This window comes from Triticum dicoccoides, chromosome 4A (genome assembly GCF_002162155.2).
Source record: "Triticum dicoccoides isolate Atlit2015 ecotype Zavitan chromosome 4A, WEW_v2.0, whole genome shotgun sequence".
In the NCBI taxonomy this organism is placed as follows: Eukaryota; Viridiplantae; Streptophyta; class Magnoliopsida; order Poales; family Poaceae; genus Triticum; species Triticum dicoccoides.
The window spans coordinates 599,015,959-599,029,793 of NC_041386.1; the positions used below are offsets into that span (position 1 = coordinate 599,015,959).

At 49.5% G+C, this 13,835-nt stretch overlaps 2 protein-coding genes and 1 pseudogene across 6 annotated transcripts; 2 read left to right on the forward strand and 1 right to left on the reverse strand.

Annotated features, from left to right (window-relative positions):
* The first annotated feature begins 2,443 nt into the window (after positions 1-2,443).
* Positions 2,444-4,605, forward strand: LOC119287194 (5-amino-6-(5-phospho-D-ribitylamino)uracil phosphatase, chloroplastic-like). 4 transcript variants are annotated; one of them, XM_037566720.1, is made up of 2 exons: positions 2,444-2,626; positions 2,996-4,605. In XM_037566720.1, the coding sequence occupies exon 2, from the start codon at positions 3,126-3,128 to the stop codon at positions 4,269-4,271; it is 1,146 nt and encodes a 381-aa protein (XP_037422617.1). In that variant the 5' UTR covers positions 2,444-2,626; positions 2,996-3,125; the 3' UTR covers positions 4,272-4,605. The 4 variants fall into 4 exon arrangements, with proteins under 4 accessions (XP_037422617.1, XP_037422616.1, XP_037422615.1 ...); XM_037566719.1 differs by having other exon boundaries at positions 2,444-2,621; XM_037566718.1 differs by having other exon boundaries at positions 2,444-2,616.
* Positions 4,606-7,366: 2,761 nt separating this feature from the next.
* LOC119283750 lies at positions 7,367-8,364 on the reverse strand (annotated as a pseudogene).
* Positions 8,365-9,516: 1,152 nt separating this feature from the next.
* Positions 9,517-13,440, forward strand: LOC119287193 (beta-amylase 2, chloroplastic-like). 2 transcript variants are annotated; one of them, XM_037566716.1, is made up of 8 exons: positions 9,517-10,143; positions 10,245-10,448; positions 10,564-10,758; positions 11,472-11,636; positions 11,786-12,046; positions 12,208-12,426; positions 12,710-12,929; positions 13,083-13,440. In XM_037566716.1, exons 1-8 carry the CDS (start codon positions 9,532-9,534, stop codon positions 13,109-13,111), a joined length of 1,905 nt encoding a protein of 634 aa, XP_037422613.1. In that variant the 5' UTR covers positions 9,517-9,531; the 3' UTR covers positions 13,112-13,440. The 2 variants fall into 2 exon arrangements, with proteins under 2 accessions (XP_037422613.1, XP_037422614.1); XM_037566717.1 differs by lacking the exon at positions 13,083-13,440 and having other exon boundaries at positions 12,710-12,943.
* The last annotated feature ends 395 nt before the right edge of the window (positions 13,441-13,835 follow it).

The window sequence follows — 13,835 nt, forward strand, 5'->3', positions numbered from 1 at the left end:
GGAAGCAGCGAACGAAGGAGTCTGGATGAAGGAGTTCATATCCGATCTAGGCGTTATACCTAGTGCATCGGGTCCAATGAAAATCTTTTGTGACAATACTGGTGCAATTGCCTTGGCAAAGGAATCCAGATTTCACAAGAGAACCAAGCACATCAAGAGACGCTTCAATTCCATCCGGGATCTAGTCCAGGTGGGAGACATAGAGATTTGCAAGATACATACGGATCTGAATGTTGCAGACCCGTTGACTAAGCCTCTTCCACGAGCAAAACATGATCAGCACCAAGGCTCCATGGGTGTTAGAATCATTACTGTGTAATCTAGATTATTGACTCTAGTGCAAGTGGAAGACTGAAGGAAATATGCCCTAGAGGCAATAATAAAGTTATTATTTATTTCCTTATATCATGATAAATGTTTATTATTCATGCTAGAATTGTATTAACCGGAAACATAATACATGTGTGAATACATAGACAAACTTAGTGTCACTAGTATGCCTCTACTTGACTAGCTCGTTAATCAAAGATGGTTATGTTTCCTAACCATGAACAAAGTGTTGTTATTTGATTAACGAGGTCACATCATTAGTTGAATGATCTGATTGACATGACCCATTCCATTAGCTTAGCACCCGATCGTTTAGTATGTTGCTATTGCTTTCTTCATGACTTATACATGTTCCTATGACTATGAGATTATGCAACTCCCGTTTGCCGGAGGAACACTTTGTGTGCTACCAAACGTCACAACGTAACTGGGTGATTATAAAGGAGCTCTACAGGTGTCTCCAATGGTAGATGTTGGGTTGGCGTATTTCAAGAATAGGATTTGTCACTCCGATTGTCGGAGAGGTATCTCTGGGCCCTCTCGGTAATGCACATCACATAAGCCTTGCAAGCATTGCAACTAATGAGTTAGTTGCGAGATGATGTATTACGGAACGAGTAAAGAGAATTGCCGGTAACGAGATTGAACTAGGTATTGGATACCGACGATCGAATCTCGGGCAAGTAACATACCGATGACAAAGGGAACAAAGTATGTTGTTATGCGGTCTGACCGATAAAGATCTTCGTAGAATATGTAGGAGCCAATATGGGCATCCAGGTCCCGCTATTGATTGTTGACCGGAGATGTGTCTCAGTCATGTCTACATTGTTCTCGAACCGTAGGGTCCGCACGCTTAACGTTACGATGACAGTTATTATGAGTTTATGCATTTTGATGTACCGAAGTTAGTTCGGAGTCCCGGATGTGATCACGGACATGACGAGGAGTCTCGAAATGGTCGAGACATAAAGATTGATATATTGGATGACTATATTCGGACATCGGAAGGGTTCCGGAGGAATATCGGATAAAACCGGAGCACCGGGGGGTTACCGGAACCCCCGAAGGGTTAATGGGCCTCATGGGCCTAATGTGGAGAAGAGGAAGGGGCTGCTAGGGCAGGCCGCGCGCCCCCTCTCCCCCTAGTCCGAATTGGACAAGGAGGGAGGGGCAGCGCCCCCCCTTTCCTATTCTCCCTCCACCTCTCCTAGTTGGACAAGGATTGGGGGGAGTCCTACTCCCGGTAGGAGTAGGACTCCTCCTGCGCGCCTCCTAGGGCCGGCTGCACCCCTCCCCTTGGATCCTTTATATACAGGGGCAGGGGGCACCTCTAGACACACAAGTTGATCCATGTGATCGTTCCTTAGCCGTGTGCGGTGCCCCCTGCCACCATATTCCACCTCGATCATATCGTTGTAGTGCTTAGGCGAAGCCCTGCGTCGGTAGAACATCATCATCGTCACCACGCCGTTGTGTTGACGGAACTCTTTCCCGAAGCTTTGCTGGATTGAAGCCCGGGGAACGTCATCGAGCTGTACGTGTGCTAAGAACTCGGAGGTGCCGGAGTAACGGTGCTTGGATCGGTCGGATCGGGAAGACGTACGACTACAACACTAGGGTACGTAGACAATACTCTCCCCTCTCGTTGCTATGCATCACCATGATCTTGCGTGTGCGTAGGAATTTTTTTGAAATTACTATGTTTCCCAACAATTTTTATAACGACCCGCGTGAGGTCTCTCCCAGGTGGTTTTACGCGGGTCAGCAGCGCCCAAAGGTTTTGTTGTTGACGCATGGGTTGCAGACGCGGTTTTTTTCCGGTGGAGCAACGGAGTTTCCTTGAGTTACATTATATATTGATTGCGTAGGTGGTCTGGACGAGATGGATTATAGCCACTCGTAGCATTTTTAGATTTAATTATAATTGTAATAATGATATAAATAATAATAAAGAAGGAAAAAGATGGTAGGAAGCCGCCAGGTAATTCCTGGGCCGCGGGAGGCGCCACCTCCGCCTCTCGTTTGGGCGACGTGGCGCGCATCGGGCGGGGACTCGTCTCGCCTTCCTTCTCCACCACCACCACCACCACCATCCGGACGGGACGGGACGGCAGACATAGAAACGGAGAGGGCCAATAGAAAAATCCCCTCTTTTCCATCAATCAATCGCGTGGAGGAAAAGAGAGGAAGAAGGAGGAAGGAACCTACGAACCACAAGCTAATCCTCTCCCCTCCGCTCCAATCCTCGCCGCCTCCCTCGCCGGGACGCCACGCCACGCCACGGTACGGTACGGTGCGCGCCGCCTCTTCTTCCCCCTTATCCCCTCCCCTCCTCTCGGAGAGGACCGGACCCAACCCCGACCGAATCGAATCCGGGGGAGGGGCGGCTGTCTACCTATACATAGATTGATTGGTCCAAGAATCCCCAAATCGAATCCATCCTCTTTGCTTTGGTTTCTTTCTTTCTTTCTTTGTTTATCTGGTGATTGCCTGCCTCCTTCTCGTTGATCAGGAGCAGGATTAGGTCTTCTGTTCCGTTGCCGCGGTTGGTTCCGCCGTTGCTCTCTTTTGTTCGCTTCCTGCCATGGTTTCCTGTCTTCTTCCTCCCGCGGATTGGGGTTCTGACTCCTGACCGGTCTCCCTCTCCTTCTTCTTCTTGCAGCGCGGGATCAGCAATAAAGCAGAGGAATTTCGGGCGGAGAAGCTCAGGGATCTCGTTGCTCCTTTTTCTACTTCTTCTTCTTGATTGATCGGCTGGTAGGCGCGCGGGCCGGGCGGATCCAGCGGCAGCCATGATGATGGTGGACACGGTCAGCGCCAGCACCTCCTTCATCGCGCGCCACCCCTTCGACCACCACCGGCCCCGCCGGACGCTGCTCCACGTCGTCAGCTGCCGCCCCCTCCGCACGCCCTTCGCGGGCCGCCGTCTCGTGGCCCGGGTGCCCAGGCCGGAGCGGCAGCGGCTCGCGGACTGGCCCGTCAGGGCGCTGGCAGCCGTCGGGTTCACCAAGGAGGCCGTCCCGCGGAAGGAGTTCCGGGGGATCCCCGGGGACGGCGACAACGGATTAGGGACCGACGACGACGCCCCCCCAGCGGCGACGCCGTCCTGGCCACCGCGGAACAGGGCGGACGACCCCAGCCTGCACAACCCGCTGCTGCGTCTCGAGCGGATGGGCTGTGGCTGGGTCGGCGTCATCTTCGAGTGGGAGGGCGTGGTGGTGGAGGACGACACGCGGTTGGAGCGGCAGGCGTGGCTGACCCTTGCCGAGGAGGAGAGCAAGTCGCCGCCGCCCGCGTTCGTCCTCCGGCGGGTCGAGGGGATGAAGGCAGAGCACGCCGTCTCCGAGGTGCTCTGCTGGTCCCGGGACCCCTCTGAGCTGCGGCGCCTGGCGGCCCGCAAGGAGGAGATCCATGGCGGGCTCCGCGGTGCCGCCAGCCAGATGCGGGACGGGTCGAGGGAGTTCATGAGCACACTGGTCAACTACAAGATCCCCCTCGCCGTCGCCTCCACGAGGCCCCGCAAGGCCGTGGAGGCGGCCATCGAGGCTGTCGGCGCACGTGGGTTCTTCGACGCCGTGGTGGCGGCGGAGGACGTGTACCGGGGCAAGCCCGACCCGGAGCTGTTCCTCTACGCCGCGCAGCTGCTGGGCTTCATCCCCGAGCGCTGCGTCGTGTTCGGCAACTCCAACTCTGCCGTGGAGGCCGCGCACGACGCCCGCATGAAGTGCGTGGCCGTCGCAAGCAAGCACCCCGTCTACGAGCTCGGAGCCGCCGACCTTGTTGTGAAGCGGCTCGATGAGCTCTCCATTGTTGACCTCAAGAACCTCGCCGACATCGACTCCCCTGAGTTTGGCATGGAGCCTGAGCCGGAGATGGAGGAGGAGGAGGACGAGGCGCCACCGTCGACCGCCGTGGGTGTCGACGATATATTCTTGTAGGAGGAGACTCAGGAGCCGCCGGTATGTATGTACATTTGATTTGGGTTGGCCCTTCTCCTGCTGCACGTGTGTATGATCGATAATTCATGATAGCGATCAGGAAGGAAGGAAGGGCTTTATTATCTATCCTTCTAATCCGTGTTAGGTTGTGTTATGTACATGGAATGTATCTTTAGAACTCACACAAACTGTATATATACTTGGAAAAAAAATGGGTACTATATATACGTCGGTGCATCTGAACTGCATTACCTTCCTGGTGTGGATGGTGTAATAGCTCAGAAGAAGGAACATATGTTTATTTGCAGTGAATAACAGAACTACATATGCTACTTGTTCCTACTTTTGAGCAGTAATCTCGTTCGCTTTAGGTCTTTTATACGAAACCAAAGAGTCTTGCATTGCTTTTGATTTTGAGGATCCAACGAATATCTATTCCTGCGTGATGATGTTCTGTTGATCGGAATTCTATAAGACACACTGAACGTTAGTCTCACGGATGGTGGGTCTGTTTGCAAAAGAAAACGCAATGTATTGTTTCCTCTTTGGTAAAATGAGAAGGTCCTTGTACTCTTTGGAAGAATTACATATGTTAACTGGTTGTTGCCTGCTCTGTTTCCTGCTTGGAGCAGCAATTTTTTTCGCTTTTATCTGACGGAAAGAAGTGTTCCAATTGCCTGGGATAGATTTTGTGGGTCCAATGAGTATTATTCCTGTGTGATGATGTGCTGTTGATCAGAATTATGTTCTTACTTGCAAGGGTATATTATCAAGATCTCCCATTGTTGTTTACAATTTTGGGGATCCACTGAAATGTTAATCATGTCTGTGGTGTATTCTTAGCTAGAATCCTGAATCACGAGTGAATTACACCTGTTACTGCCGCCTGCTATACTAGTATATATTTTCCTACTTGAAACAGGAATTGTTTTCCCCTAATTCATGGGACGAAAAGGTCTCCAATTTCTTTGTATTTTCGAGGAACCCACAAGTATTTGTATCTGTAATTTTGTGTGATGCACTTTAACCAGAATTGCATAGGGCCACTGTAGGTCAGTTAGTGTAAGGCATCTGAACTGCTGTGCTTCCTGATGTGATGATGATGCACTGTGGATCAGAATCCTGTAGGATCCACCGAGTGTTTGTGTCAAGGATGATGATGATACATCAGGGAGGCATCTAAACTGCACTCCTTCCTGATGTGATGTGTGTAGCTCAGATGGACATTCGTGTTTTGTTGCTGCTACTTTGAGAATTATATTATGATGAAAAGGAAAGGTACTTGTATTGCTTACAACTTTGAGAATTATATTATGCCTATGTGATGTACTGTATTGTTTAGTCAGGATTCCGTAGAGCCACCGAGTGAACGGTGTTGTCAGGGATGAACAGGCGCAGCCAGTCAAGGCAGCGCTTGGTTGAACCTCTCTTGCTTGTGGATGGTACCTGTCATTCAGCAAGCAAACCACCAGCAGTAGACTGGGTTGAGTTCTTATACTTTTTGTTTCTTCTATGTATCCACCGGTAGTTTTTATGCTCAGAAGATGGATTTATTTGCAGCGAAATAGCAGACGTACATCATGTGTTAGTTGTCTATTTGGACATATGTACATCTGAACTGCACTACTTCCTGAGGTCTGATGTGATGTGTATAGCTCAGATGGATACATGCCTACCTGCAATGGAAACTGGGAAAGGCTGAATTGCACATGCCACTTGCATGTGCTATTCTGTTCTGTTCCTACTTGCAGTAACAGTGTCAAAACATTCACAATTTTGGGGATCCAGTGAATGTTATTATGTGTGTGATGTGCTTTAATCAGATTCCGAGTGACCATCGAATGCCATTGTCGCGGGTGGTAATAGCTCGGCGAAAACATATCTCGAGTGTCTGGACATGGTGACGGCGCGGCCACTCAGTTCAGATGCACCCAATGTTTTTAAGTTCAACAGTTCAGTTGATCAGGCACAAGTGAAAGTTTTCGTCAAGTATGATGAGTTTGTGAAAGAAAGAAAGGCGATGACGCAGAAAGACAGACACTCAATTGTCAAATCCACATCCAGAAGTCAAGTCAGTGCTTGTTTAGATAACTGTCGAAACATTGTACTCCATGTGGATAAGCAAACAACTAGTAGTAAAGTAAGCTAGAAAGAGTTTGGATGATTGGTGCTGCAGATTTGGGCAAACTAGACTAAACAATTGGGCACTGTGATGGATGCTGATGCTCCCTTGCAATGCACATGTATTATAAGTTTATTTATAACCCCCCATCTAATCTAATACTCTATAACCATATGGATTACGAGCAGTAAAGTAATCTGATGTTTCGCTCCGAGTCGATCACTCGCATACAATGTTTCGCTCGGCGACCCACTTGGAAGTTTGCAAATGAGAATAGAAAGTGAAGATTGTTTGTTGTTTGTGAATGTCATTAGTAATGTCAATGCTATTCGTTGGCTACTTGTGATTCAGCAAATCACTGGTACTGCTGGCTGACTAAACTAGGAGAAGGAGCTGCTGGTGTAGTCCGAACCGAAAAAGTGTGATACATGAGTACTCCTAGTTAAGAAGATGATGATACTCTCTGTAAAAAAAGTGTGTTGTGCGGATGAATATGGTGATGATGTGGCTGCTCGGTTCACACATCCCCAGTGTTCCACTGAACAATTCACTTTGTCTACTTTGAGTATGCAGTGAGTATTTATGCTCATGCATTGTATTGCTATAATCAGACTGAAGTGAATGTTTTTGTCAAAAAAGGGTGATGACTTTGTCCAAGGTGATGATGCAGACAGACTACTCAATTCACATCAGAGTCAGTGGTTCACTGGATCTGTCTCTTCCACTAGCGGATAAGCAAACCACTTGTAGTAAAGTAAGCTAGGAAGAGCTGGATAGTACAAACTCCAAACTAAACAATTGACCATTGTGATTGATGATGATGGCGCGGACCGCTCAGTCGATCGCTGGCACCTGATGAATGAATGAATGTTTCGGTCGGCAGTCCACTCGATCCGTGCCCGTTTGCAGAGAGAGAAAAAGGAGCTTGATCCATGCCTATGTGATATGTTCTTCTTCGTCTACTGCTTGTGGCTCAGCAAATCACTAGCACGAACTTCTGGCTGACTGAGTAAGCCAGTAGGAGGTGCCGAGCTGCTGGAAACTGAAGAATTGGATTGGATTGACCACCGTGAAGGTGCTCTGACACTGAGACTGGGAAGAGGAGCAGGGTCGCATGGGTGGCAGGGTGTGGTGACCATGGCGACGGCCGGCCGGCCACATGCGCCCCACGTGCCGGGCCGTTCCGCGCCATCCCGGCCGTCCGTCGCCCACACGTGTCGCCGCGCCGTGCCACCGTGCCAGCCATAACCCGGTCGCACGCCTCGCACGCGCCAACCCTAGCGTGCACGCGTGCCCTGCCCCTTCCCCACACGGCACGGCGGCGCGTCGGCCCGATCGATGCTGCGGCTGGATCCAGGGGAAGAGGACGACGAGATGGGCGGCGGGGCAGTGAAGGAGGAGGAGGACTCCGACGAGGAGGAAGGGGTGGACGACTTCTTGGTGGCCGGCGACGAGCAGCGGCCTCCGGAGAAGAGCAGGCGGAGGGGGAGGGGGAGGGAGGAGAAGGAGCGGACCAAGGCGCGGGAGCGGCGGCGGCGGGCGGTGACGGGGCGGATCCTGGCGGGGCTGCGGCGGCACGGCGGCTTCGGGCTGCGCTCCCGCGCCGACGTCAACGAGGTGGTCGCCGCGCTCGCCCGCCACGCCGGCTGGGTCGTCCTCCCCGACGGCACCACCTTCCCCCAGGCGAGCCACTCCATTCCATCCCATTCCATTCATTTTTCCTCTCTTCTATAGCTTGGCTCAGTCGCCATGCCAGCTCAGCCAGTGAGCTCGAGTGAGCACTGTACACTCACACATTTATGACGTCATAAACAGGCTGTCTAGTCGTACAATACGGTGTATTCCGGTTTATTTCCGCCTTTGAAAAGTTACATACTCTCTCCGTTCCTAAATATAAGTCTTTTTAGACATTTCAAATGGAATATAACCTATGAATATATGTAGACATATTTTACAGTGTAGATTCACTCATTTTGCTCCGTATGTAGTCACTTGGTGGAATCTATAAAAAGAATCATACTCCCTTCGTTCGGAATTACTTGTCGCAGAAATGGATGTATCTAGATGTATTTTAGTTCTAGATACATCCATATCCGAGACAAGTAATTCCGAACGAAGGGAGTATTTAGGAACGGAGGAAGTACATGAGATTGTTATAAGTACTTCCTCCGTTCTATGTTGGATCAGGTGCTGGGTTCATAGATGACAGATATGGTTTCCTCCTTCGGCGTTTTAGTCATATGGGGGTGCCGGATCTGGAATTTGATGACGATGATGTGTCCGGTGTGTTGCCTCGGTCTGACTTGCTCAATGATAACATTTTCGGTTTTAATGAGCCACCTTAAAAATCCGCAAAACTCAGCCTCGTTTAGTTTGGACGAGGAGGTGACTCGCCCTTTTTCTTTTTGATGGTTACCGTGGTGGTGTCAGATGCATTTGACGAGCGTTGGTATATAATTCAGATGATTCTCCGGCCTTACTTTTTTTGTAAAATTTATTTTTGACCGGTGTTTATGGGCTAATGTTATGCCTTTTTTCAGTTTCCTCAGATCAGCGTGTACGTGACTTGTATTATGATAATTATAATATAGACGAGATGTATTATCATTAAAAAATATAGTTAGTTGCCCCTAAAAAAGATGTATCATTAGAAAAGGTGATTTGGGAAGGAGGTAATACGAGAGTATACTCCCTCCTTTCCGGTTTATAAGGCTTAATTCAAAAATCTCACCAACCAAGATAGATGGTGAGTGGTAGAATATTTTTTATAATTTGCAAAAGGACTCAATTAATGCTTTTGTTTTCTTCAGAAAAGATTTGCAAAAGGACTCAATTAATGCTTTTGTTTTCTTCAGAAAAGTATGTTTACCAATGCATTAATTACAATGCATGCATGCATAAATTACATGCATTGGTCAATTTTCTCTTAATACTTGCATGCAATGATTTAATGCACCTTGAAATCTGAACATGTAATGGGAAACAACCAAATTGAGTCTTGTAAAATGGAAAAACTAAAATTTTGAGATAAGCCCTATAAACTCGAAAGGAGGGAGTATTATTTTGTCCCTGCAAAAAGAAAAAAGAGTATTATTTTGGCGGGATTAAAAGAAAAGAACGGATTTTTGCTGGCCGTCCATGGCCGCAAGCCCGCAAAGGGAGGTGGGGGAAGGAAGACGGCGCGGGATCACGGGCTGCTGCTCCCGGTCCCCGGCCGCTCCCGGCTCCCGAGGGCGCGCTCCACCGCCACCTCCCCCTTCTTCTTCCTCCCTCCCATTCCAAGATCCAACGCTAACTGCTCCTCCTCCTGCTCGTACTCTGCTCCTCCAGACGGCGCGCCCCGCCATGCTCGCACCGGCCCTCTCCCTCCCCGCCCCCTCCGCCGCCGCCGCCACGCCGACGCTGCTCCCGGTCTCCTCCTCCTCCTGCGCGCCAGGCATCGCCGTCCCGCCTCTCGCCGCGCGCCCGATCTCGCGCCGCGCCGGGTGCGCCCCCGCGCTCCGGACCGCCGCCGCCTCCTCGCCCTTCGCGGTGCCGCGCGCCGTGCCCGAGGGCGGCCCCGCGTCGCCGCTGCTCGCCGTGCCGGTGCCCGACGACGAGGACGCCGACGCCGCCATGGACGGCGGCGACGGGGGCGAGCAGACCGGCCTCGCGACGCGCCCGGCGGCGGCCGTCGTGGCCCCGCCGCGGCCGCCGCCCGAGCGGGACTTCGCCGGCACGCCCTACGTGCCCGTCTACGTCATGCTCCCGGTAATCCAGATACCATTCTCTTCTTTCACGTTGAGCTCCATGTGTGCGTTGTGTTTGATGACATTGGCCGCAATTGCTGACCCCGCCTTCGTCATTTGTAGCTCGGGGTGGTGACCGTGAAGGGCGAGGTGGCGGAGGCGGACGAGCTGGTGGCGCAGCTGCGGGTGCTCAAGGCGGCGGGCGTCGACGGCGTCATGGTCGACTGCTGGTGGGGCAACGTCGAGGCGCACCGGCCGCAGGAGTACAACTGGGCCGGCTACAAGCGCCTCTTCCACATCATCAGGGACCTCAAGCTCAAGCTGCAGGTCACACATCCATCCATTTCCGAATCAAATTATTAGTGTCTTGCAATAAAGATGCACATATCATGAATTTGAGTTTCCTTTGCTGAATTTTGCTATTCTGATTGATATAACTTAGGTGGTCATGTCGTTCCATGAATGCGGAGGCAATGTCGGAGATGACGTGTCCATTCCTCTCCCGGAATGGGTGATAGAGATCGGAAAGAGCAACCCGGACATCTACTTCACCGACAGGGAGGGAAGGCGTAATACGGAGTGCCTCTCGTGGGGCATCGATAAAGAAAGGGTTCTACAAGGCCGAACTGCGGTCGAGGTACGATCATTTCACTGTATCCCAATGGATGATAAGTGGGAATTGGAGAAACCAGGGGGGAACTTTATATTTGTATGCATGCTTACTCATCTCTTGATCTCGAATTTCCACCAAATTGCTGCACTCTGTTTTTGAATTGACTCCCATTTCCCAACTACTTGAACCCTGCAAAAGCTTTTCCAACTAATGCCCTCTAAATTATGCTTTAGGTGAATCTGTTACTTCTTGTGAATTCATTAGTTCTCTAAATGTGCAATGCCACCTTCCTGAATTCGTGTGCACTTGATATACAAATGGTCCAGGGAACATGAGATTTATCACCAACACCCTGTTTATACATACTTAGGCCCTGTTTGGATCACCGTTTTCGTTTTAAATACCTCCGTAAAAATTACATGCCACGGTCAGTCGTTTTGTTTACGGCCGGAAATTGCTCATTAGCTGTTAAGTTGCACCTGTAAACAAAACACCTCCGTGTTATTTTACACCCATCCCAAGTGCGGCCCTAATACATAGTAATAAAGAAGGAACTGCTGTAGTCTGTTTTAGAGGGTCTTGAATAAAGAAGCTGCACCTGCTGTATATTTTCCATGTGTTCTAGTTTTATAGTGGGTATATCATGAAACTTAAATGTCGGCTTTCTGTGTTTAAGATTTTCAGTTTATCGGAGGGTTATATGTGTTTCTCCATTTCACCCCCATTAATCATTGCAGGTGTACTTTGACTTCATGAGAAGCTTCCGAGTAGAATTTGACGAGTATTTTGAGGATGGGATCATTTCAGAAATTGAGGTTGGACTAGGTGCTTGTGGAGAGTTACGGTATCCATCTTATGCAGCAAACCATGGCTGGAAATACCCTGGCATTGGAGAGTTTCAGGTAAAGCTTCATCTCTACACTTTATCTTTCAGGGGTCATTTTCTACTTAAAGGTATATTGGCATTGCCAATCCGTGCTATATCATCTATATCTCGTCAAGTTTCTTATAGCATAAGAGGGGTATCAGTTGAGGATGTATTTTGCTCCAGTGCTATGACAGGTACTTGCAGAAAAATCTGAGGAGGGCCGCAGAAGCACGGGGACACGCCATGTGGGCAAAGTCACCAGACAACGCTGGCCACTATAATTCTGAACCAAACAACACTGGATTCTTCTGTGACGGAGGAGATTATGATAGCTATTATGGCCGGTTCTTCCTCAACTGGTACGCCCAGGTGCTGCTGGATCATGCGGACCGCGTGCTGATGCTAGCCAGGTTGGCCTTTGAAGGCTCAGCTATTGCTGTCAAGGTCAGTCATAATCGTCAGTTAGTTACTTCATAAAGCATCAGTACCTCTTGACATCTGTATCGGGGGCATTTTGATCTTCCTAGTGTTGAGATAAACTTGTTTTCGCATGCGAAATAAACTAAATGATCTGACATCAAGATTTGCTCCTGTGACATGAACAGGTGTCAGGCATACACTGGTGGTACAAAACTGCCAGCCATGCTGCTGAGCTGACTGCTGGGTTCTACAACCCATGTAACCGCGACGGCTACGCTCCAATTGCTCAAGTATTGAAAAAGCATGGTGCGGCTTTGAACTTCACCTGCGTTGAACTGCGCACCATGGATCAGCATGAGGTGTACCCCGAGGCCTTGGCTGATCCAGAGGGCTTGGTATGGCAGGTACGGGGCCTTCTACATTTTTTAGATAAAAAAGGGACCTTCTACGTTTACAGAGATGCTTATCATTCACTTTCACATTTTCTTAGCGGTATTTTAGAGTGCTAGTTTACTCTCTGGTTAGTGAATCTCTCTGACTTGAGCAACTAGTTGGTAGGGTTTTGTGCGAACATTCGGTTTCGTAAATCATGTAGCCAACTGAATTCTTCTGTTCATTACTTGAGAGCAGCTATCTTGATGATAGTATACCAGTTTTTGATCTGTTGGATTATTGTTTGTTATTCAGGTGCTGAATGCTGCATGGGATGCCGGGATACAAGTGGCCAGCGAGAACGCTCTGCCTTGCTATGACAGGGACGGCTTCAACAAGACACTGGAGAACGCCAAGCCGCGGAACGACCCCGATGGGCGGCACCTGTTCGGGTTCACCTACCTGAGGCTCTGCAGCACCCTCTTCGAGGGACCCAACCTCCCGGAGTTTGAGCGTTTCGTCAAGAGGATGCACGGTAAGATTACATGACCCGCATCCCAGTTTTTCGTCAAGAGTTTGAGCGTTTCGTCTCTTGTCATAGCTGCATACATGACCCGCATCCCAGTTTTTCACCCGCCTCTCGTATACCACTGCTGGTAATGACGATTTCTTTCGGTCTTCTTTGCAGGCGAAGCGGTTCATGACCTGAGGGCGTAGATTGTCAGCATGTTACATACATAAGTACATATATAGAAGACATTCTTGTTGTCCCGGGCCTTTGTTATGGTTCTCATTGGGGAACCACATGTGCCATTTTTGTCTCGTGATAGGTTGATATTTGAGCTATATATTGAACCGAATAACGCCGCTCCAAGATGTAAACCATATATATCTTTCGTGCTTATAGTCCTAGTCATCAAGCTCGAGGATCATAAGTTGGTTTGCCTGTCGAGTGGCTAAGAACGCCGTGAGCATCGCGTCGGGTCATAGCTTCTGTAAAAGGTTTGAGGCTGTGCGATAAAAATGCTGACGCTGTTCTCTCTCTCTCTCTCTCTCTCCTGTGATGCTCTTAGTTAAGCAGCATGATTCTTTTTTTTGTTTGGTATTGATATGTTTGTGTCATGTCTTCTTTTCTTGATGGAGAGGGACGCCAATTTTTAAAGCTGCAATGCTCGAAAGCGGCCCAGGGCATGGCCCAATCCTGGGGCCGCCATTGTATGCAATTTTCTATTAAAGAAACCATCAGAAGTCCAGTACAAGTAACCAGAACACAGACCCGAACATCCAACACATCTAAAGCAAATATCCAGCCGCCTCCTGCAGCCACAACTTGCTAGACCAAGCAGACACAACAACTTGCTAGACCAAGCAGACACAACGATCCATCTATTACAATTCTACCAAAAGGAAGCCAAGCATCTAGAAACGGACGTCTAGATAA

What these genes read in the sequence shown, in the direction of transcription:
- LOC119287194 (XM_037566720.1), top strand. Translation starts at nt 3,126, where the DNA reads ATGATGATGGTGGACACGGTCAGCGCCAGCACCTCCTTCATCGCGCGC.
- LOC119287193 (XM_037566716.1), top strand. Translation starts at nt 9,532, where the DNA reads ATGGCCGCAAGCCCGCAAAGGGAGGTGGGGGAAGGAAGACGGCGCGGG. An exon ending in CAGAGGGCTTGGTATGGCAG is followed by an intron (nt 12,427 to 12,709) that starts GTACGGGGCCTT and finishes TTTGTTATTCAG; the next exon opens with GTGCTGAATGCTGCATGGGA. An exon ending in TTTCGTCAAGAGGATGCACG is followed by an intron (nt 12,930 to 13,082) that starts GTAAGATTACAT and finishes TCTTCTTTGCAG; the next exon opens with GCGAAGCGGTTCATGACCTG.